The sequence below is a fragment of the Convolutriloba macropyga genome, chromosome 6 (genome assembly GCF_964194025.1).
Source record: "Convolutriloba macropyga chromosome 6, txConMacr16.3, whole genome shotgun sequence".
In the NCBI taxonomy this organism is placed as follows: domain Eukaryota; kingdom Metazoa; phylum Xenacoelomorpha; order Acoela; family Convolutidae; genus Convolutriloba; species Convolutriloba macropyga.
The window spans coordinates 73,093,389-73,119,001 of NC_134473.1; the positions used below are offsets into that span (position 1 = coordinate 73,093,389).

The 25,613-nt window shown below is 35.8% G+C and overlaps 2 protein-coding genes across 2 annotated transcripts in view; one reads left to right on the forward strand and one right to left on the reverse strand.

The window, feature by feature from the left end:
- The window catches only part of LOC142340601 (uncharacterized), a 121,715-nt gene that overhangs the window by 1,893 nt on the left and 94,209 nt on the right, over positions 1-25,613 (forward strand). The gene's annotated exons all lie outside the window — the stretch shown is intronic.
- On the reverse strand, positions 4,296-23,771 carry LOC142340643 (uncharacterized). Its single transcript, XM_075391334.1, has 4 exons — positions 23,393-23,771; positions 22,399-22,606; positions 9,306-9,464; positions 4,296-4,370 (listed from the first exon to the last, which is right to left on the reverse strand). The coding sequence occupies exons 1-4, from the start codon at positions 23,575-23,577 to the stop codon at positions 4,296-4,298; spliced, it is 627 nt and encodes a 208-aa protein (XP_075247449.1). The 5' UTR covers positions 23,578-23,771.

Consider the following 25,613-nt stretch of genomic DNA (forward strand, 5'->3'; position numbering starts at 1 on the left):
TTCAGAACAGGAGTTACGCTTATTGCGAAAAACAGATACGTAAATCGTGCAAGAAAATCACTGACAGCGCGTAAAAAAATTGGATAAGAAGTTTCCATCTAAATTCCCTGGTCAAAATTTGGACACTTTTGCAAACGCGGGTTGCGCAATTCCCTTCAGTTACGCCTAAATTTGCGAAATAATCTGCTTTTCGTAACCTTGTTCCATTTTCAATGTATTAACAAAGGAAAAGCGAACAAGAGATACACAGATCGGACAGATGTGGATTTTGTCCGATTTGTCAGGATTGGTCGTTTCAAAAGGACTTTCAAACGAGGACATGAACCAACAGAACCTTTGAACAACTCAAAGTATTGATCATAGGAAAAGAGGAAAGAGGTCTGAATGGAACGGGCCATTTGGACCAAGGACCTCAACTGGGGCAGCATTTTGCATTTTTCTCTTATTGTGTTGTTTTGGAACTTTCTGTTCCACAAAGATTCATATCAGCCTCCCTGTTTAATATGAATCAGAGAAGTTAAAGACAATTGAAGAAGACGTCCAGTTTGATGCTGCCCCCCCCCCCCAGCTTAGTGAGCATAAATTTTTTATGACCCCCAGGCACACGTGCTATTTTCTTACGTAGTAACGTGCTATATAACAACTGTAACTGGGGGTCATAAAAAACACTGGGGGGGGGGGACAGAATAGATCCGAAATCTTTTTCAACCCACGTGCAATTTATAATCGTTCACGTTCTTCTGAGTCGTATTTTGAGGTCTGGCCGATTATAACATCCTCTCCCCGAGCTTACTGGGCATGGGATCTTTTCCGTTTGCGCCCCCCCCCCCCCCAGCTTAGCGGGCGCATAATACTTGCAACCCCCAGACGAACGTGCCATAATTTTTACATACTGATTTACTATGTAATGGCACGTGCTCTGTAACGGGGGGGGGGGGGGAGCATAGCGTACTGGGGGGGGGGGCACAAACGAAAAGGATCCTGGGCATGTAACACATACCGCCAGTTACTGTATTTATACCATTATTGTGGGTTTATAGTTTAGTTAGGTGGGAAATAATGGAAAACACCAATTTTTTCAATTTTGGACCCTACAAGGTCAATTAGGCCATGTGAACTTCAATTGTGAACCAATGTTAACCACTAGAACTTTTGTTTTGAAAGAAATACCAAATGGACTAAGTAAACGTTTATCCAACTCTTGGAAGTTCAATTTAGAAAATCTTGTCCAGACTACTCCACTCAAAAATGTCAGTTTCGACAACCACCAGCTGTAACTTATTGGTCTTTGATTTAATTTTAGTGCTCTTCAGGCAAACGTCAATATTTGTTTTATTGGAGCTCTAAAAAATTTGCCGAAGAGACTCAAAAATGATCATTAGAATTGGCGCTACTGGTGACGTAACAAAAATCCAGCCTATAAAAATGGGAAAAGAAGAGGTGAGCTATTTTACGAAAAAAGGTGAAAACGCGCCTTTTTCGGTTTTGGTTCGAAAACCTGCCCTTATAGTGAAAACCATAAATAAACGGCTGTGCCTGTTATCCTCGTTTCCTACAGGAAATATTTTCAAAAATGAATATTAAAAAAAAAACAAAAACATTCTCTGTTTCGAATATAGTGGGCCATTATTTCGAATTTGCACTGCTTCGATAATTGTTTTTGTGACAAATAGTTGGTTGGGATATTGTCTGGGGATTTTTTTGCATTTTTGTATAAATTATTAAATGGATCACAAATTTTTGAAAAAGGTCCCAAATTGTTTGCAACGTCGGAGTTGAAACATAAATGGAAATTTATATATTAATGGAAAATTTGTAAAATCATTACAATTTTTCCAAAAATTGTCCATAAAACTTTATATACAAAGCATTTGTTTTTTTATATATTTACATCCCATATTAAAATTTAAACAAATTAGTTGTTTTTATGATTCTTTTAAAGCTCCCCCAAAGCCGTTGCAATAAGCCGTTCTTTGACTAACTCTTGAGGAATGTATTTCAATTTGCTAGGTTTTGCCATTTAACCGAGATCATCCATAGTTGAGGCGAATCAGTTCAATTGCATTCTTCAGTAATGGAGCATGTTTTCTACTGACTTCTATCTGAAGGTTTTGAATACTTCATAAACATTAGGAAAAACAATCTAAATTTTGGGAAAAAAGGGTTTTTTAGCCAAATAGAGGCGTTTTTCGCTTTAATATCCTGATTATTTATATAGTTTGCTATTTTCCAATTAACTTTTTTGTTTGTTATTCGATAACACGATCAGTTGCAAAGTTTTGCGTTTATCAGATTCTTCATATGAATCGAAGAATTAGAGCTCATTCTATCAGGTATAGTTTTGAAAGGCATACTTCAGTAATAAAATTATCAATAAGTCTCATTTTCTAAAATATCGACTAACTCATACACACTAGAAACAAAAACGCATATACAAGGAGCAAAGCATAATTTTGTGCACAAAATAAAAACGAAACTATCAAAAGTTTAAATAAACGTTTAAACGTGATTTGAGTTTTCAACCTCCTACGATCTGTCTCAAGCTGTCCTCTGTCAACAACTACGTCTGATCAAAAAATTTGTTTTGAAGTTTTGTACTAATTCAATTGAAATACAATAAAAAGGTGCGTTTTTGACACAAGAAAGATAGTTATTTACAGAGCATAAGAGGTGTTGAGAATATCAATTAGATAATACTTATCAGAAACAGATAGGTAAATCGGAAACAAGGAAAAGTTTGCGCTCAAAATCAAAAGGAAATGTAGTGATCTCTATAGCACGTATGATAAAAAATTACCAAGAGGAAATTGAATTAAAATATTGGTTCTGAAAATGCTCAAAAATTGAGCTAGTGCTTTTTGCAATTATCCATGCAAAATTTTGAGAAAATTTAAATTAACTCGAACTATTTTACTTGGTTGACAGGTGAAATTTTGGGTCCTCTTTTGGTGGACGCTTTTTCTAAATTAAGTTACTTTTTCATCATGATGGTTGTGATTTTGTCTGGGGATTTTTTTTGCATTTTCTGTATAAATTATTAAATGGATCATAGATTTTTGAAAAAGTTCCCAAATTATTTACAACGTCGGAGTTGAAACTTAAATGCAAATTTATATATTAAAGGAACATTTGTAAAATCATTACAATTTTTTCAAAAATATTGTTAATAAAGCTTTATATACAAGTCAATTTTTTCTTATATATTTACATCTAATAATAGAATTTAAACAAATTAGTTGTTATTTATGATTCTTTTAAAGCTCCCCCGAACAAAATTTTCAATAACTTGCTAGATTTTGCGATAAGCCGTTCTTTGAGAAACTCTTGAGGAATGTATTTCAATTTGCTAGGTTTTGCCAGTTAACCGAGATCATCCATAGTTGAGGCGAATCAGTTCAACTGCACTCTTCAGCAATGGGGCATTTTTTTTAATGACTTTATCTGAAGGTTTTGAATACTTCATAGACATTAGGAAAAACTAGCTAAAGTTTGAGAAAAATGGGTTTTTTAGCCAAATAGAGGCGCTTTTTCTCTTTAATATCCAGATTTTTTATGTAGTTTTCTATTTTCCAATCAACTTTTTTTATTTGTTATTCGATAACTCGATGGGTTGCAAAGTATTGCGTTTATCAGATTCTTCATAGGAATCGAAGAATTAGAACTCATTCTAACAGGTATAGTTTTGAAAGGCATAATTCAGTAATAAAATTATCAATAACTATCATTCTCTAAAATATCGACTAACTCATACACACTAGAAACAAAAACGCATATACAAGGAGCAAAGCATAATTTTGCGCACGAAATCAGAACGAAACTTTTAAAATTTTAACGTGATTTGAGATTTCAAACTCCTACGATGTGTCTCAAGCTGTCCTCTGTCAACAACTACGTCTGATCAAAAAAATTGTTTTGACGTTTTGTATCAATTTAAATGAAATACAATAAAAAGGTTCATTTTTGACAAAAGAGAGATAGTTATTTACAGAGCATAAGAAGCATTTAGAATATCAATTAGTTAATACTTATCAGAAACAGAAAGGTAAACCAGAAACAAGGAAATGTTTGCGCTCAAAATCAAAAGGAAATGTAGTGATCTCTATAGCACGTATGATAAAAAAATTACCAAGAGGAAATTGAATTAAAATATTGGTTCTGAAAATGCTCAAAAATTGAGCTAGTGCTTTTTGCAATTATCTATGCAAAATTTTGAGAAAATTTAAATTAACTCGAACTATTTTACTTGGTTGGCAGGTGAAATTTTGGGTCCTCTTTTGGTGGACGCTTTTTCTAAATTAGGTTACTTTTTCATTATGATGGTCATAATCCTCTAGTTTAGGTTGAGTTGATAATTTGGAGGAGGTCAATGGCTGTAACAGTCAATCTTTTTTGCGAGACAGAAATTTAGATATGACTTTCTGAGATAAAACCAACCTATTTTCCATAGTTAGATTTAGAAAAGAGGTTGGTTTTACACCATTATTTTTAACTTGACATCAGAATTCATCAGGTAATTTCTCCTCTGGTTTTGTAGGTTTTCAACCGTTTGAACTTTCAAATTTTTTGATGTCTCTACAAAATCCTCACAGGAAAGGTTTCCAGCTTTTATCTGAGATAGATCTCAGAAGTGATCATCATAATTAGATGGGAATCTCTGGCAGATTTCAACAAGCAGTTACCAGTTATTCAAGTTTCCAAGAGTTACCAGGTGTCTGCTCTCGGAGGCCCTAAAAATTATTACGTAACAAATGTTTTCCGACGCTGAATACTACCAAATTAATTACACAGGTTTCCATTTGCGCGCAGAAGCGGAAATAATTTTCTAATTCTACACAGTTGGTTGATTGATTTGATACAAATTAAAGTATCCGTTATAATCAATCTAATATTTTAAAACTAACAAGTGTGATCTGTTCTTAAAATAATGTCGACTAAATTTGAAAAGCTATTGAAAAGCGTTTCCATTGACAGTTCGCGCACACGTTATGTAACTAACGTTTTTGTACGTGGATGTGTGCAGTAAAAAGAAGGGCAGAAATGATTACTATCAATTCGGCTCTCAAAATTATCATTTGTTTCGCCGTTTTTCAGGCCCTGCAAACGTTAAATGCAGCTATTTACTGTCAGTTGCGGACGAGATTGTCCATTTTTAATAATGTGAGAAGCAAAACAGAACTGAAAGGCTACATCATTTCCTCTCTGTGGGCCACAGACTTAAAACAGTGTGCAAATTTTTGTCACGGGACGACGTACAAATGCCAGTCTTTCAATTTTTGCGGAGGAAAAGTTTGCCAGCTAAACTACGCGGCAGCTGGAGATATTAACAAAGTGCGTGGGAAAATAGTGAGCGGTGCGAGTATTCAGGAACACCCGATGATTGTGTACAATTCAATCCTGAAAGTGAACCTTACCCGCCCGGGTCGAGGTTTTGACAAAAAATAATGTAAGATTAGCGGTGAATAGCGGTGAAAAAAAACTTTTTCACCGCAAAGCGCCCGCATCTTTTAGCGTTGAATGCGCTGAAAGCGGTGAATTTTTGTAAGAATAGCGTTGAATTTTGCGGTGAAAAATTTTTTTTCACCGCATTCACCGGAATTCTTACAAAAAAGAAACTGCCGTACAAGGGTTCGAACCTCTACCTCATGCGTGTGACCATGAGTAATCCACTGCGGCATCTGTCACTTACTTCAATGATATTTCCTGTGAATATAAGATAAGCGTTGAAATTATAGCGGTAAATTTTTGTAAGATTTGCGATTTTAGCGGTGAAAAATTTTTTTTCACCGCATTCTGCTGGTAGCGGTGAAAAATTTTTTTTCACCGCAATCTGGTGGTAGCGGTGAAAAATTTTTTTTCACCGCATCCTGCTTGTAGCGGTGAAAAATTTTCTTTCACCGCTTAAGCGCTGAAAAAAATTTTTTCACCGCTTAAAAGTTTTTTTTTCACCGCATTCATCGCATTGAACGCAAATCTTACACTTTTACTCAAATTCATCGCAAATCTTACATCTTTTAGCGGTTTTTAGCGGTGACACCTCGACCCGGGTGGGTCGAGGTTTTGTCGAAAAAATAATGTAAGAAATGCGGTGAAAAAAATTTTCACTGTAAGCGCCCGCATCTTAGAGCAAAGAATGCGGTGAAAGCGGTAATATTGTAAGATTAGCGGTTTATAGTGGTGAATTTTTGTAAGATTTGCGGTTTCTAGCCATGAATCTTTGTAAGAGTTGCGGTTCTTAGCGGTGAACTTTTGTACGATTTGCGGTTGTTAGCAGTGACATTTTTATTTTCACTGCAGTCACCTGAATTCTTACAAAAAAAAATTTGACGTACAGGGTTCGAAACTCTCAGCTCCTACATGTCAACAATTTCGTTTTCCACTACGCAATCATTCACTTATTTCTATAACATTTCCTATGAATTTAAATCAGATTCAACGTTATGGGAAATAATGCGGTGAAAGTTTGTAAGATTAGTGGTTTAGCGGTGAATTTCACCTAAGCGATAAAAAAAATAATTCACCGCTACCAATGGGAAGCGCTGAAAATAAAAATTCACCGCTAAAAAAGTAATTTTTCTCCGCAAAAAAACTACTGTGATTTCTAGCAGTAAATTTACGTGAGGTTCGAAGTTTTAGTAAATTTACGTGAGATTTGCGGTTTTAGATTTGAAGTTTTTTCTCTCCAATTTCACAGGCGAAAAAACAACTTTTTTCCAGAGAAACTAACTGAAAAAACTCCATGTTTTAGACTTACCACGTGTAGGGGAACTCTGACTTTGAGTGTGAACTGATTTGGGCAACTCTTTGTTCCAATTAAACTACACTATCATTGAAAAATGATATTTGCTAATATGTATCTGAAAACGGATGAATACCTAATTTTTATAGAGAAATTTTTTGAATTTGAAGTTATATTAATTTCGATCTCATCTGGCGCAGAGGCTGCAACAAAGTACCTTTTTTGGACTATATTGGTTTTTTTACTAAAAGAATTCTGTGAAAATTTAAAAATCTTCAATTGGTCTGCTGGTTGCAGTAACAATAATTAATAACAAGGAGACTCGGTAATGTGCGTTTGTACATAATGTTCTTATTATCCACAATTTTGGCTTGGTTTTCTACCAAATGAATTTTTTTTAAAAAATCACGCATACTCTTCAAAAATACTTGGCCTAGGTGCCCACTTATCGGTGAAACTATAAGTGGTTTGCGGTTTTTAGCGGTGAATTTTGTTTTCACGGCTCTCAACTCATTCACCACTATTCTTATTTTTTTGCCGTATTTTTTGCGGTGATGATATTTGGTAAATTTAGTAATGAGTAATTGTAAGATTTTCGATTCTTTTGGTGTATTGTTATTTTCACCACTTTCAACGCATTCACGGTCATTACTACATCTTTTTTGCAACGTTTTCTACTGTGAAGATATTTGGTAAAATTAGCGGTGAATTTTTGTAAGATTTGCGATTCTAATCAGTGACTTATGTTTTCATCGCATTCAACGCTAAAAATTGCAATTCTTACATCTTTTCACCGTATTCACCGCAAATCTTACATTTTAAAGCAATTTTTAGCGTTGACACCTCGACCCGGGTATTCAAGATCTGGATGCCTAGTTCGTTCTCACGAGTTCCACTGGGGGAATTGGAACCCGGCTTATGAAGTGAGCGATGGAAACATTCTTTTGTGGAATAAGTTCATGATTCGAGATTGTCTAGACGGCAACAATAAAGAGGTCGAGAGGTCAAATTGCGTAGGCTGTGACAAAACAGCAACCAACGAAAGCGCTCTTTGGGTATTTGATAAACGACAATGGCCTTATGCCAAAATTCACTGCGAACAAAATGGTGGAACACTTTTCGGGGTGTTTGGGGCGGTTGCGGAAAGAAACCCCCACGAAAAAAAACCCCCGGAAATAAACCTTCATATCATATTTTAAAAAACATGGGGAATTTCATACTTTAAAACATGGGGAAATAAACCTTGTTAACATTCATATCATATTTTAAAAAATGGAGAATTCGTTGAGCAATCAGCCAATCAGAAAACAATACTCTCATTTTCTCAATTGTGATTGGCCAGCAATTAATTTTCTATGTTTTGATACAACTGCCATTTTCACTAGCGCCGGATTGTATAGCCTAATAAGCGGTGGATTTATCCACTACAGTTTCTATATACCATTATGAGGGTGCAAAATACTATAGGAGTGCGGGGAAGGAGGGGACAGTTTAAGTCAAATTGTTTCTGCTTTATCAAGACTTCAAACTGAACAAAGCAAGAACTATAAATTCATTCTTTTGACTGTTCGGATTTTGGTCGAGTTAATTATAGCTCCAGAGAAAATATGAATATTCATGTCTCAAATGTATCAAATCATCGTTGACACTTTCTTTGTCGCTAAATGTTATAGATCGCGGATATCGGCCTTTTTTACAACCTTAAAGGCTCTGTCGAGAATGCCACTTAATTTATCGCGCGAAGTAGGCTTAACTTTCTAATAGACTAACTTTGGAAAACACTGAATGTGAAGTCCAATTATTACGATAGTTAATATATGTTGACCGAGTCACGGGTATACATATGATGTATACACATGCTATATATAACTATTCGCTTAATGTGCTGAATTTTAAACACATTTCTTGAATAATTTCAGCATTTTCGATAAATTAGAAGGATAATTGTTATCATACATTTATCCAATGAAAATTTTTTCTTCAGCGGCTGTCAGCGCGTTTTTTACATAATTTTCAGTACTTTTAGCACTTATCGGACACAATTTCAGCTCTATCTTACGCATTTTCAATGTTTTCTTTAACAATTTGAAAAAATGCAAAATCGAAATTGCAATTTCAGAATTGTAAACCTCACGAAAATTTTGCTGTTGAATTTTGCTTTATAATACTGCTATTTTTTATTAAGATGTTATATCGAGCAATACACGTCAAAAAAATTGTTAATTAACATGTAATAAACGCAGTTAACATGCTTATTTTTGTATTTATGCACATCAATGGTTACAATGAAAGTTTAAAGTAATTATTTGCCTGCACTCAAATTAAGGTAAATTTAAACTAACGGTTAATCTTAAACTTACCTTAACACAGTCAAATACCTTTATTCCGTTGAAGTAAATTTATCTTCTTTTTTTCAAGTATATATACTTGCTGGTAATACTTGTTTTTTCTATTATCAAAATCAAATTCAAACAAAAAAACATGGGTTTACCGTTTATTGCCCCAATTTACAGGTTGGAAAAATTTTCCAATCTTCAAGAAACTTCACAAATAATTTGAAAAATCTCACCTGCTGGCTTTGGAACTTGAACTTGTTTGTCTCTGAGCGTGCTAACTCAATCAACTTGCTGCTTCTACGCTGTCCATGAAGTCTGATGTAGAATTTGAAGCCAGAGTTCATTCCCATCATCCTTTCAGTGTACACTGCTACTATCCATTTCTTACAACCCTACAATGCAATAAAAATGAATGAAGGTTTAATTTTTTGTATGATCCTTGTATGACTATCAAGAAATCATACAAATCATATATGACCTAGTAAGATTACTAAGAGTCATATATGACCTAGTACGAAATCCAAGAAAGTTCTATGATCGATGACCCGGGTTTTTTTAAATGACTGCTGTGGCCGGAGGCCTCAACTCTACAAAAAAACTTAATAATTGGAGCAGGGGGTAAATATTGACTGATCATAATTACATGTTCGCGGACCTTAATTAAAGCTGAATCAAATTCTTTCCATATGCCAAGCTTAAGTTAAGTCAAATTTTTCATAACTCCTACCGCCGATTTTATAACGTGTTTTGATGACGATGTAAATTAATTAAATCTTGGTTCACAGCTGATCATTGTTTTCATTATTAATTCAGTTCGAATCAACAATGAACTCTCTCTCGCTACCTTCTGCGAAAAATATTTTGAGGTTTTTCTCCTGTTCTGGGTGAGACATCGAAAAGTCATCAACTATGATTATCCTTGCTCATTAGGTGAATCATTTTTCAAGGTGACATACATTGGGTGGCAAAGTTTTCATAACTCTGAATTGAAATAATTTTTTTCATGAAAAAAAAAATAGGTCGAGGCAAATTTTTTTTTTCACGAATTTACAAAAACTGTGTCTATTTTTGTAAATTCATTAAGGTGGCAGGTGGTGGCAAAAGAAATCCCGTAATTTTGTTTTTGCAATTCTGGAATTCCTATTAAAAATATCAAAATATCTTGATATGAGTAAGGTTTTACAAAAAAAAATTTTGCGTAGGTTTCCGGTACAATGAACAGTTGAAATGGCAAACAAGACGCTGATTATATTATATGAAAAACAATGGATTTTCACTTGTATTTGATAATAGGTGAAAGATCGAACACAAAAATTTAGATTGAGCAAAAGTCGAGAACTCAACTATTGTCGAGCCACAATCGAGGGCAGTACTTTAGTCCCGGCGAAAATCGAATACTAGTTAATGGGTAAAACCAATTTTTCTTCATACCAAAGATGGGTTAAGGGCTCTCTTTTTATGCATAAAATTGGTCAAAGTTTTTTCAAAAGCCCAGAACTCGACTAGGATGACGTGAATTTTGGTCCGATCTAAAGTCTAGTTTTTCTATATAGTTGAGCTAGGCTCTTTTTGTGGACCATTTGGGCCCAGCACCGTCTTTTCTTTCAACTTTTTGGTTGAAGATGGTCTTTCAATATGCGGAGGCATAAAATAGAGAGATAGTTTTATTAAATTTAATTTAGAGCAATTTGAAAATGATCCAACTTAAAATCTCCGGTGAAATTTCGAGACTTCAGCTCGTTTTTTTTTTAGTTTTTGCTTTTTCTTGTGTTTTCATAATTTTTTCTAGGGATTTCAAAGGATTTTTCTAAAGATAGGGCTGTCGTGCATAATTTGGTCAAATTGGCTCGTTTACTGGCAGACATTAGCTTGTTCTTAGTGATTTTTTCGTTAAGCACCGATTTGACAATTTTCGTCAGACTTTGTCAAACGTTAGTTCTTTCGAGGCAAATCTTATAAGTCATAAAAAAAATTTTTCAGCTCCCTGTCCCCACAGATTTTTTAATGGCCTGCTGATTACCTGGAGCCAAGAAATGGGATTCGAATTAGTTGAACTATTATTTGATTTATGAAATTGTTCCGGGAATATGTTCCAAAACACTCCAAAACTTAAATCCAGACAAGGTTTCTTAGTCTGGACTCGTACACACCAAGCTGTACCTATCATGAGCCGTACAGAGCTGTACAGAAAATGCTTATGTAGAAAATTTTGTTCGAACAACGCGACAACTTTGTCACTACTTTTCCTTAGATGACAGAGGGTGCGTAATTATAGTCAAAAATAATCTCCCACCCCGCCTCTCTAGAAGTTTTTTTTCTTTTCAGTCGTCAAGTTTTCATTTTCATTTTAATTTGCGTAATGCATGTTTCTGGGCTTTAAGGCTTTTAGTGCCAATAAAGAGAGACAGGACTAGCAGTTACTTTTTATCTATACCATTGTTTACCATTGCTATTTAGCTACTGGCACATTGAAAATGCTTGTAGGTTCACTCGATTATGTATGTGTTTGTAACGACCCAACTGTGTTATTAGTAACTTCATATACTACTTAAGAATGAAGAGCTTAGAGGACTCAAACCTACTATCTCTAGAACGCCGTCCAGGCATGCTACCGTTGCAAAAAAAGCTCAGCTGAGGTAGCAACTTTGTTAGCTTGATATACCACGAGCTGGGTTATTACATGTTTTATAATCCTAATGCTCGGGCCAAAGAATTTCAAAATGGGTTTTCTCACGCTTTTATCTTTGCCTCATTTGAACATTTATTGTCAAGTAACGGAACTAAGAAGGTTGCTCGTTAGTTATATGAAAGGAAAGTAGGAGCGATATGGGGATAAAATCAATTAACTAAGTCAAACAATGTAATGTGCGATGGCACATAAGGTACCGAGCCCGCCCATCCACAATTTTGGCATAATTGTCTACCAGATGAGGAACAGATAGAAAAACCCAAAAATTATTTTTTGCGAATCCCAAAAAAGCCCAAGTCTTTTTCAAAAAATTCTGTATGAACGATAAGATAGCCTCAAAATCAAATAACTCAGTGGAGTACAAAATTGATGCATTAGATTGCTGTAAAATGTCAATATTAAGAAAGCGAGTCAAGACGAACAGCAAAATCAAACAACAACAACAAACATTAATTACATCAAAAAATTTATGTCCCTCTTAAAAATTAAATTTAATAACAAAGTCAACATACCGTCAAATAAACCTAAAACTAAACGAAAATAACTTATAAATCAGCAGAAAACATATGCGACCAGTCCATAAAAAGGTTTGGTAACAATTATACAAAAAAGAACAAAAACAGTAAAGTAAAAAAATTAAATTATTTTTTTGAAACAGTTAACTTCAAAGTAATAAATACCATTAGGAATCATTTAATATTACCACAAATTTACGATTACCACTGCTTCTATAGAAGGGCATTAGGACCTGTCCTTATTCATTTTTTAAAGCAGCTAAAAAGAACAACAAAGAACAAACAAAATTTCAATTGAAACTTGCCAGAAAACGCTGTCAAAACCGTCAAGCCAAATTTTGGCACTCAAAACATATTTGATTGCGCCTTCTTCAATGTAGTACGTAGCCATTCATTAATAAGACTAGGTAACAAGTAGACAAAATAGCGAAGTGCTAAATAATGTAATACTTTTAATTTTTTTTTCGAAACAAAATTACATTCAATGTCATGAAAGGCATTATTTACAAAAAGAGCTATTTAAATAGGGTCATTTATTCATGAAAAAGAAGCCCTCGAGACCTGCAATTATCCAGAATATTTCTTGCATCTACAAAAAGAACGTCAAATATGACAAAGTCAAATTAATTTACATTTTTTTTGTGAAAAACCGGTGTCGAAGCCAGTAAGTTCATAACAAATTCTTTAAAAAAAAAGATTTTGGGACGCCAATCCCTTTTGTTCCCTTGACAACCATAATTTCATATTTGACCTGTAATTAACTAACGAGATTAGGTAACAAAAAAAACATAAAAAGAACAAAATTGCGAAGTTAAAAAGTTTTTTTTTGGAAAACGATTGTTTTCAAAGTCATGAAAGCCATCAGCTATCTACTAATATCAGAATATGGGTTCTTCTAATCTTCCATGAAAAGCCAATGGAAGCAATCACTATACAGAAAATTTCATGCGACCGAAACGACAAAGTATAAATGACAGTTAGAGACAAAATTAAAAAAAATTCAATTGATTTCTTCAAGAAAGAGGCATCGAAGCCTTTAAAACGATGATGTATATCTTTCAGAATTTTATTATGTTCAACTGTGCTTTATTTTGAATGCTTGAATGCTAATAAGGTGACATGAGAGCTGTCAATAACGTGATAATGTGACAAAATTAGAAAACGTGAAAAACTGGCAAATATCAAAACAAACAATAATTTGAAATCTTGTAGTATCCAAGCCAGAAAACAATAACTTCAGGCTTAAAACTGCAACCGAGAATAAAGGTTAAATCAGTAGAAAGAAGAAGCAGTCTTTCTTTGCTGACACTAAGCTGGAAGTTGAACAAATAAAGAAAAAAGTAGAGGAAAAGTTAATTAAGCCATTATTTATTGAAAAGTCAATTATTTTTAAAAAAAGAAACGACCACAAACTTTCAATTAAAAAACTAAATGCGTTAGCTTAGAGCTACTTAGCAAGCGAATTGGTTGGACCTATCACTCCTCAGCTTTGATTTGATATGTTCTGTTCTTTGTTATTAAAAAAAGTCTTTTTTTAAAAAAAAAAAAGACCGACTGATTACAACCCGATCTTTTTTGGATTGTAACAGTCCAAGAATGGCCCAAAACTAGCCCTGCTAATACTTATTGTCCGTTAGGAACAATTGATTTTTCGAATATTGTAGATATAGATAATTTGTTAGTTGAAAACTCGAAATAAATTCTTCATTTTTGATAATCAACGAGTAAAGTTAGCAAAAAACGGCAAAGTTTTAACTACAGTGCACTTTCAGCGGACTCTGAAGTAGAAAAAACCCACCTCTGAGTCTACAAAGATTGTTTGAGTGTTGTTTGGGGGTGTACTGTCGGCAAATTTAATCAAAGTGGACTAAAGTAGCTTATTTCGTGCTGTTTTTGAGGCAAAATTGTGAAATGTTTATCCAGATTTTTTTACCAAAAAAATTAAATCAAAACAATCAACAATGCTTGTTCGTCTTCAAAAACAAAATCAACGACACTATTCTTTAAAATTATAACAAATTTTAGCAAAATTGACGAAAATTTAGGCAAAAATTCCGGAAAATGTGAAAAAAAACAACGTGAATTCGCTCTTCTTTTCTCAGAAGTTTAAACCTCGATAACTCCCTGTAGAAAACACAAATTAAAAATTCTTTTTAATTCCATATTCTACGCTGGACAAGCTTTCTAATGATACCAGTCTCAACTCTCTACGATGAATATATCGAGCGGCGAAAATTCACGGAACAAAAAAACCCATTTGAGTATGTCGTACGCAAGTGAGATTGCGTACTTGTTCTTGAGTCGCGAGTTGCGTTTATGTTTTATGTCCTACTTGCGCGGCGAGTGCGCTTTACACAATTTCTAAATGAATCCGCTTAGCGATTTGTAAAGATTTGTACTTTACTCGATTTGTAAAGACAGTTAATGAAGAATAAGTTAAATTGAGCAACTGTACGCGAAGTGCAAAACTAAGAGAATGAAAATTAAGGCAACTGGTATTCCAGAAGTCATAACAAACGTGAACAATATTTTCCCGCTATGGGAGATGGGAACAACAGACTAGCATGTGAAATAACATTGACTTATACACATGCCCCTCAAGAATAAGTACACTAAATAAATTAAGTACATCGTTTGATAAATTTACTGCATTGAATTAATTTATGATGTATGACATTTCTCCCGCTTCAATGAAAATTAAAATTGCATAAAGTAAAATTTTAATAACAATATGATTAATAGTAATACTTATTCACCGGTTAAATAGTATCAACAATATATTTACTGGTTATCATAGCTTGTCATAATTAATAATGTATCAAGTTTTAGTTAATCAGAGTTTTCACATGTCTCTTCATCAATGATTAGCTCATTTGAAGAACTGTGATCTGCTGGACGTATACGGGGGTCCGTCGGTGACACCTGTCCTATGATAGGCGAGGGGAAGTCGTTTGCGATAGGTTCAACCCGCGTAGCTGTATCAACAATTCGCGTAGCCGAAGGTTGTATCGATTCGATGTCGCCTACGCGTCGCTTCCTACGAGGTGGAGCAAAGTTCGGAGGACACGAATTAGTGGAGTCACCAGATGAATTTTCTTTATCATATCCATAATATTTAGGACTTTTTCTAGTCCGTTTTGATGTTCTTGTCAGAGTATGGGGTAATGTTGTTGTTGGAACTGAAGGAGATGATAAGAGTACTTCTTGTTGAGTATTTGTAGGAGGGAGTGCAATTAATACTTCTCCAGTTATAATTTGCTGTTCGGGAGCAGCCTCTGTAATTTCGGGTATTACTTGGGGAGCGAAATTGTCCGGTACTTTAGGCATGCGTACTCGCATTGCGCGAGCAATGTCGGTTTTGTTGGAGGATACACCGCTACCAGTTTCTCGTTTGCGATGCTTCATTTTTCGGTCTCCTTTTTGTATGCGGGTACACTCTTTGATGTGGCTAAGTATCTTAGCCTCAGTTGTTTTCTCGTGCGTGCGGGGTCCTCGACGGTTTATGTATTCGGTTAATTTGGTTTTTCATTCTTCCCGAGTACCAAGTTTTGCAATATCACTATTGAGCACTGTTACTTCCATCTTCCCCGGCTCGTGAATGACAGAAGTGTATTGATCGGTCTTTTGTACTACCGATCCTGGGGCCCACACCTCATACAAACCGTCCAGATTTTTCTTGGATCTTTTATGAAGATGTTTCTTTCGGGCAATGTTTAACTGTACGGCGTGTTCGTTCAGTGGAAATGGACGATGCGCTTGCGTGGTGCGAAGGAAACGGGATTCATTATCAGTTGCTAGCTGTTCACGAGTGGTGGCTTCCTTTGTCGCTTTACACATATTGCGTTCATTTTCGTCGTCACTCCGGCTGTTTCCCCAGTGTTCCTCCGGCAGCAATTCATTAGGGGTTACAGTTTCTTCTTCTTAATAATGATTCAGAATTTTTTCATAACTTAAATCAGATGATTTTGGTTGAGTACTTATATTACTAAGTGGTGTATTGGCTTTACGCCCAAAATGAGATTCGAATGGCGAAAGCTTAGTTGTTCTATGTTTACATATGCGAAGCTGGTATATAATTGATTTTAATGCTCCTTTAATGGTGAACGTATTTACTTCTTTACTTGTTTCTTTTATACATGCCAAGCGTTGTTTAATAGTACCAATAAGTCTTTCAACTAAACCTATTGCACGATGATCGTTTGCCGGAGCTGGTATTAGTGTGACATTATTTTTTGTACAAATAATTTGTATATAATTATCTAAGAATTTTATGAAATTCGAGGACTTTGCATTGTCAACCAATTCTGCAGAAGGGTATTTTGAAAATCTATCAATGCATGTTAAAATGTATATTTCATGTTCTTTTTCATTATTAATGGGCCCTGCAAAGTCTATTTGTATTTCTTGGTTTGGAACTATAGATGGTGTATGTGCTTTAAATTGTTTTGCGGGAATGACAGATTTTAAATTTTTACAGATAGCAGTGCAAGATTTGCACTCTATTGCTTTGACAAGCAAATCACGATTCATGTATGGCCACCAGCAGTGCTGAGCCATACATACCATCCCCCAGCTACCTGGGTGACTCGCATGCAAATCGTCAATGAGGGCATCTTTGAGTGCATTCGGAATGGCCACCTTCTCGTCCATACAAACACACCCGCCAGTCACATGAAGGTCCCGCCAATAGCTATAGAGATACGGGTTGAGGGCCTTTAGTCTTTCTTTATCTCCCCGTTTTATACAGTCCCGAACCTCTTTCAGAACTGCGTCCTTGCTTGTGAGTGATGCAATTAGACCCTTGCTAAATACTTTTCCCACCACTCTCTCAAAAGACATTACTTGGGGACTATCCGTTAGTGGGGTGCTTAAATTTGAATGCGATGAGGATCTGCGTGGCGTACTTGTGGTTGCATTGTCTGTGAACGATACGCGAGGCGAAGCTCTGGTTTTTCGGGAGGAGATTGATTTTCCCTTGAGAGATGAAGCTTGTTGACTCATTGTTGATGAGATTTGAGTTTTTTCAAATAAGTTAATTGACAAAGAGGAAGACAACTGAATTTCAGGTTGAGTTTGGGCAAAAAACACTTGTTTGTTGTTTGTTAATTGGGCACGTGAGTTATTTAAAGTATTTGAGTGTGGCTTACTAAAAAAAAGTAGGAATTTTAGGCTGATTTTTGATTGACAAGTAAGAATGACTTATTGGAGTAAATTTGGAAGTATTTTGGTAAGCGAGTGACGCTTTTCTTGTGTTTACAAGCATTTGAGACTCAATTTGTACAGGATTAGTTGTAAATGGTAGACTATGTGACGCAAATTTAGAGTGAATTGGGTATTTAGTAACTTGCTTTGCAAAAGAGTCATCTGAGGAATGCATTCTAGTCTTTTGAGTAAATAATAAAGTATTATGCCTGGCGGGTGTTAAATTGTTAAAGAAAAAGCGTACTTCGCGATGCGAGATCGGAGGTGGTATTAATTAATTTAGAAGTGTTAACTTTTGAAGTAGGATATGTATGTGCGAATACGGAATCATTTTGAGTTGAATGTACTCGCTGATCATGTGCACTAATACAATTAATACTATTAGTGGAATGGAGAAATGAGTTATGTTTTTGATCCGCGAATGATTTAGTATTATCAGTTAAATAAACGCGCGGGGCGTGGGTACTATACTGATGATTGAATTTAAGGGAAGTTACATTAGAGTTGTATTTTCGCGCCGCGAGATTTGAATTAACATTTGTTAAGCGTACACGCTGGGCGGAATTTATGTCTAAATTAGAAGTTTGTTTTGAACAGAATTCTGAACTATTGTCTCGCGGGGCGAGATTTGAACTAACATTTGTTAAGCGTACACGCTGGGCGGAATTTATGTCTAAATTAGAAGTTTGTTTTGAACAGAATTTTGAGCTTTTGTTTCGCGGGGCGAGTAAATCATGACTTTTTGTTTGAGGATTTGGTGTTACGTAATTTATGGTTAAAACTTGTTCTGTATTAGTGGTGGAATTTTTATTTTCACCATCAATATCAATATATAATTTGTGAAGTGAATTAGCTGAGAGGTTGTGTTTTCGTTGAAGTAATTGAGCGTCAGAATGTATGCTTGATAACGATGCAACTAAAAATTCCTCGTCATATTTGGAAACACTTTTTGCTGGTTGATATGGATTTCGAGATATGTAATCAACTAGTCCCATTTTCGCGCCAGGTAGATGCTCTATTGAGAATTGATAAGGCAAAAGACGATCAAACCATCGTGATAACCTACAATTGTAACTTTTATTTGATCGATTTTCTTTTAAAATGGAAAGTAATGCGCGGTGATCAGTGATAACAGTGAATTCTTTACCATACAAATAATTTTTAAAATATTCTATGGACCATACTACCCCAAGAAGTTCTAATTCGTTAATACTATAACGTTCTTCACTACTGTTTAAAAATCTTGATGCAAAAGAGATCGGCTTGCAACAGTCAACTGTTAGTTGTTCTAGTGCTGCTCCCAATCCGGAGCGAGAAGCATCACATTTGATTCGTGTTTCAAGTTGGGGGTTATAGTGAATGTTTTCTGTATGATTTGCTATGCGAGTTTTAATGGCATTAAAATGTAGCGTATGAGCGTCAGTCCAAATGTATTTAGTGGACTTACGATGTAGAGTTCTTAAAGGATGGCAGAGTTGAGCTAAATTGGGAATAAATTTACTAATATAGTGGACTGAGCCGAGAAATGAGCGTAATTTTTCAAGTGTATTAGGTGGTTGTAATGACATAATAGAGGATTTTTTTGATTCGAGTGGCGATATCCCAGATTGAGTTATATTATATCCTAACCAGGAAATTTGTTGTTTCGCAAAGTGGCATTTAGGAAGATTAATTCGAAGGTTATCTGCGTCCAATTTTTTAAGACAACCTAATACAAGTTGGAAGTGATCATCTTCTGGACCTTTGCTAACAATTAATATGTCGTCTAAGAAACAAAATGTATTTTTAAGTCCAATCAAGGTGTAATCCATTGCCTTCTGAAACTCGGCAGGCATGTCTGTAAGACCGTAAAATCCCATCTTGAAACGATATGTGCCTGTCATGTCACCACTTACAATATTAAAATTACAATGATTAGCAGTTTCAGGGTGTAAGTTTAGTTGGCTGTATGCATATTTAAGATCTATAGTAGAGAAATATATTTGTTCCGCTGGTTCTGTTTTGTAGTTTGTTATTATTTGTGATATGGAATCCATTAGTGTTTCAATATTTGGCATCTGATATTTGTTCTTGTGTATTACTTTGTTAAGAGTTTTAGAATCTAGTGCTAACTTTATGGTTTGATCTCGTTTGACTGTGATTACAATAAGTGAAATAAAATATTGGTCAGAACAGTTATTCAGTTTTTCTATATGTCCCTCTTCAAGAAGTTTTTTATTTTCATTATTTACTCGTTCTTGTAAATTAATGGGTACTCTTCTACCCTTTTGATGTTTTGGCTGAAAATTTCGATGGAATTTAGATTTGACAATGTGTATTTTTGAGCAACCAATACGTGTAATAAGTTGAGGAAATTGTTTTGCAATACGTGTTTTAGATGGGCATTGAGATGTGATAGTGTTGACCATACTACCTTCATTTTTTGGGACTTGAGTTACTGAGATTCCGAGAGCGTCAAATAGATCTCTACCCACTAGTGGTTTTAGCCCGTCACATACTACTACAAATTCAGCTTCTTCAAGTCGCCATCCATTGCTCGCAAATGGTGCCTGTATCATACCCGTCACGTTTATGGGTTCGTTTGAAAATGTTTTGAGTTCCTGGGGAGGCTCTATCATCAGCCAACGAGCAACGGGAGAATTTTTCACAATCTCCGAAGCAACAGACTCGGGTAAAATACTGCATACACTACCTGAATCAATGAGAAGTCCAACGTGGGTATTACCAATTTGTAAGATGGTGTTCTTTGGTTCGATCTGTATTGCGTTACTTGCGATGCTAGTGACCATATTGTCATCTGAGCTATCGTAGTCCGATTTGCATTGCAAGTTATAATTCATATTTTGTATAGCGTTTACCGTGTGGTCAGTTGTAGTTTCTTCAACGGAGTTAACATTAGGTCGGGTAGATTTATTTGATGATGACTTCGGTTTCCTGCACACTTGCGAAAAATGGTTTTGGAGGCCACAATTATTGCAAGTCTTGCCTCGCGCAATACACTTGACTTTATGATTAGCTGACCAAGTTAAGCCACAGTTCCTGCAGAGTTGGTTTGGTGATCGAGTAAAGCTAGATGTAGTCGGCCGTTGATTTGGTGATCGAAAAGATCGTTGAGGAATTATTGCATTAACTTGCGGAGCAGATTGCGAGTTTGTAATTTGTAGTTGTTTTCTTTGACCTAATTCCATATTTATGGCCAAACGTAATGCTTGGGCTGGTTCTAAAGTTTCGCGCAACAATTCCCGTTGAATTTCCGGATCTAACATATTTGCAATAAATAAGTCTCTGATGAGGGTATCTTCTTGACTCCCGAGCTCACAATTTTCAGAAACTTCTTTCAATTTTCCGAAGAAATGTTCGATGGACTCTCCTCTTGTCTGTTTTGTGGTGAGAAGTACATACCTATCAAATGTGATATTGCGCTGACGAATAAATGCTGTTTCCATGATTGTCCAAAGTTCTGCTGTTGAGAGACTGTCCATCTTGAGGTGTGGGTTTTGGCTACAAACAATTCGACGTCCTTCAGTGCCCAAACTGAGGTATAGCATTGACACAGTATTTCGATCGGCCTGTGCCCATGGTTTGTCTCCGCACATTATTCCTATCTCCAGTTGTCTCTGACACCGATTTTCCCAGTTCATTTTTGATTGAGCGTTCCTCGCCAACCTTTCCCTCTCCGATTGTGCCGATGATCCTGATATCGTATCCTCTAGATCGGTTCAAGTGGCAGTTGCACTGTTTCGGGTTTTGGTTCCAACAAGGTGTCTATTGTAATATTTTCCTTCGCAAGAAGAGCTAACTTGGCCTGCATCTGCCACTTTTCCCATTTCAGCGGCGGGTCTACACTAGGTCTATCCCAAAACGGCTCAATGCCAAGTGGGGTCCGCTTCTGAGCTGCTGGCTGCGCCATGTCGTACGCAAGTGAGATTGCGTACTTGTTCTTGAGTCGCGAGTTGCGTTTATGTTTTATGTCCTACTTGCGCGGCGAGTGCGCTTTACACAATTTCTAAATGAATCCGCTTAGCGAATCGCGTAAGGATTATTCGTTTACTTTACTCAATTTGTAAACACAGTTAATGAAGAATAAGTTAAATTGAGCAACTGTACGCGAAGTGCAAAACTAAGAGAATGAAAATTAAGGTAACTGGTATTCCAGAAGTCATAACAAACGTGAACAATAATTTCCCGCTATGGGAGATGGGAACAACAGACTAGCATGTGAAATAACATTGACTTATACACATGCACCTCAAGAATAAGTACACTAAATAAATTAAGTACATCGTATGATAAATTTACTGCACTGAATTAATTTATGATGTATGACAGAGTATATAGTTCCTCCCCCCTCAAGAGGGTCGGAACAATATTTCACCTTTTTGGTATGTAGTATCCGATATCCCTAAATGTGCCGAAACATTCCCAGACAAAATAGTCCGAACTAAATAAAGAGTCAAACGTATAGACATCAATTAACAAAAGAACCCCTTAAGTTATTCATATGATTGTATATCATTGAGCAAATTTTAAGCTGATTACAACATAGTTTTTGCTAAATAATGTATTTTGAAACAATTTTTTTGGTTAGTCATAATTCATATCAATTAAAAACAATGCATTCAGAAGCGTAAATCATAGATTATGTTTGTTAACTGTTTGTAGATTACTTATATTTACAATTGTCTTAATATTTATTCGAAACTATTTTGTCTAGGACTAATTTGTCTGCTTTTATTGGACTATTTTGTCTGGGAATGTTTGGACTGGGAGCATTTTGCAATTGGGGACTGTTTTATCTGGGACTGTTTTGTCCGGACACCGACTGTAATGTTATAAAAGATGTTGCCATCTCAATTATGGATAGTTATATAATCCAAGCAAACGAAATGAAGAACCTGTTCCAAACAGACCAATACTAACCACAAATAAACTGTCCTCTTTTTTGCTGTTCATGGCATCTACAGACACCATCAATTTGGCAGCCTCTCTCGCCAGTCTGGTGAAATCCCCTTTAGTCATAGGTCTCTCTGCTCCTGTCTTGGTGTCTAGCAACACTCCTCGTTGCTTCCCCGATTCTCTCATTGACGATCTACGCTCACCAGGAGCTACTTTGCCACTTGAAGAACGTCTGTAATAAAAACAAGAACTTGATGATCTTTTCCGTTTGTGCTCTACCCCCCCCCCCCACCCCCCACTGTTATAGCACACCTGCCATAGTAAATCGGTATGTAGCTTGCATCGGGGTGCAGCTAATGTCAACCCACTAAACTTGGGGGGGGGGGGTTCTTGTTCAATTGATCAAATGTGATTTTCTTAATGCTATAGTTAGGTTTATAATGTATAAAAATTAATCTTTGAGATGTCATTTATAATCCAAATCTGATTTTTGATTTGCATCTTAGAATATTCACTGAGCTTCGATATTATTACAAATTTGATATATATGAACAGTATTGACAAAACTGAGTTGAGAAAACTGTTTTTGATCAGAACAAAAATGGCGCCCAACTCAGGTGCTCGAAATCAGTTATGATCCAAACCGTAAGTTTAAACAAAATTTCCAGACTACGATGTCGGGCTGTATCGCAGAAACCACCCCCTCACTCCCCCTCAATCAGCCCATTACTGAATTGCGCTATCTCAATGACTGTCGTGAGTCAAAGACCTCGTCATGGAACTAATTAAACTAGAAATTCTGGATAAAAAGAAGATACCGGTCTTTCCCATTATAGCCCCCCCCCCAGCAACTTAGTGGTCAGATAACCTATAGATGTTATATATACACTGCCCAAATTCTTATCTAATTCATTAAGGTAATTAATGTTCATTTTCACTGCAAATTTTCATATCTATTCAGGAGTTTAAGTTGCTCTAACCTTAAGGTAAGTTTCTTTGCAAAATAGAAACTACTAACTTTAAGCTTTGAGACCTTGCTATCATCTTCGCAGATTTATGAGATGCACTTCTTCTCTTCAGTCTGGTATCTTCGGCTAATTTGTTCTCGGCTACTTTCTGCCACTGTGAGTCGAAGTCAGCCGGGTCCGTGTCACGAATGAGAGACAACCCTTCGTAATTCCATTCCTTGCCATTTGAACCCATTTTAGTGTGACCAAATAAACCCAAAACACTTCAATACTAATTTAAATAGGACTTTTTCAATCCTTAATTTGGAACTCTTTGATCAACTTAATCTAATGATTATATACCGCAGCTTTATTAAAAAATGCGTTCATAGTTACAGATACGTATAACTTTAGCTTTACAATTACAGCGCGTGCATAAGCAAAAATTCAGTGCTGTTATGCTCTGTAAATGTTACAGAAGCTGCAGTGAATACTTAAAAAGTATATAGCTTTCGCTTTTTTAGTCCTTTTCTATGAACACCTCAAATACGGTTTGAATTACTTCGGAGATTTCTGTATAACTGAGTAAGGGTTTCTGAAATCCAGTTTATTAATTACCAAAAGACCAAAACACCCTGGCCGTCATGCGTCAAATTGAAAAATGCCCCCCCCCCCCCGCCCCCCAATTTGCGAAAAAGTGTATCTTGCAAGATCTTGCAAGACTTGGGCAAAATCTTGGGCAAGATCTTGCACCACAAAATATTTTTTTACAAGAATCTTGCAAGATCATACAAGGTTGCCCTAAAGGATACCCAGCTTGAGGTCCAGACAACTTGAGGTCCAGACAACTTGAGGTCCAGACCATACTTTACTTGTCTAATCATACCAAGCGCATATTTAGTTATCCCTATAGAGGGAAATACAAATCGCGCCCGACTTTCGGGCGAGCTTTTGCGAGGACAGTTCGGATTTTATCAAATCTTGCTTCTAAACGGTATGATCAAGGGTCTGATAGTTGTCCAAGCAGATTGTAACTTTAGTCAGATCAGCGGAAAATTCTACTCATATTTCCAGATTAAACTATATATTTAACCCTGATCTTTTTTACTGCCGGGCTTGGATTGAATGACAAAATATACAGCCCTAGTCGAGACGTGGAATTATTAAAAGACCGTCCTCTACAGATTTAGGGTATGATAAGACTGTCCTCGAGAGATATTGGGTATGAAAAGAATTTGTCTGGACCCAATGTGATGTTCTGGACTTTGGCTGGAACTAAAACAACCGTCCTAGAATTTGGCTGGAACTAAAACACACGTCCTGGAATTTGGCTGGACAATAAAATTGTTCTGGAATTTGGCTTGACAATAAAACATGTCCTGGAATTACGTTCGCGACCGTTATAATGACTTGTTTTCAATTTCCATCAAAGTTAAGGACATTTAGCGCAATTGGTTAAGATTGGATGAGGTCACGAGATCAAAGCCAATTGTTGTCGGAACTTTTTAGTTTGCCTCATTTTTGCATATGAAAAGAATTTGGCTGGACTTCTGAATAAAGAAAACAAGAAAAAAAACCAAATCAAAAGAATTCATGTGCAATTTTTTTCGCACTATTGCGGTTAGCCAGAATCGTAAAATTTTTGCTTTACAATGTGCATTCGCGTTGAGGGTACAGTGATCCCCACGTTTAGGCTTCCGCTAATGAAGAGACTAAAATTTCTCGGTGAGGGCCTTTCTTGTCTATAATACACATTAGGGCTTCCTACTTAAAGTCCAGGAATTTTTTTTTCATCAGCCGAGCAAACCTATATTTACATAAGCATTTCTGGTCAAGAAACAGCATTTTAAAAGACCGATTAAGGAAAATTCATCGATCAATTATTGTCTTTCCATGGGTCGGTCAAACTCTTTTTTATCTTTTACAATTTGTCTTTTGCAATTTTTTGAAGGAAATCACTTGTTTCTTTTGCTTCTGTAAACACTGAGGCAGCAACAGTACCCTGACTGACAGTCTTAAACGTCGAAATAGTGGTCATCATTGGTCATAATGTATTGTTTTTGGGAAAATAGGTATCAATTTAGGAAAATGGTTTTTGAATTCTTGAGTAAATAATATTAGTTCCAAACAAAAAATCAACCCAAACGTATTTAAAAAAACTTAATCTATAGCGTGGTAAATGGCGATCATCGAGTAAATTTGTGAAGTACTCTTCAAAAAGCAGTCCCATCGGGATCAAATTATCTATCTTTACTTTTTTTAAACTGTAATACTGAAAAGTTTCTCGTTTGG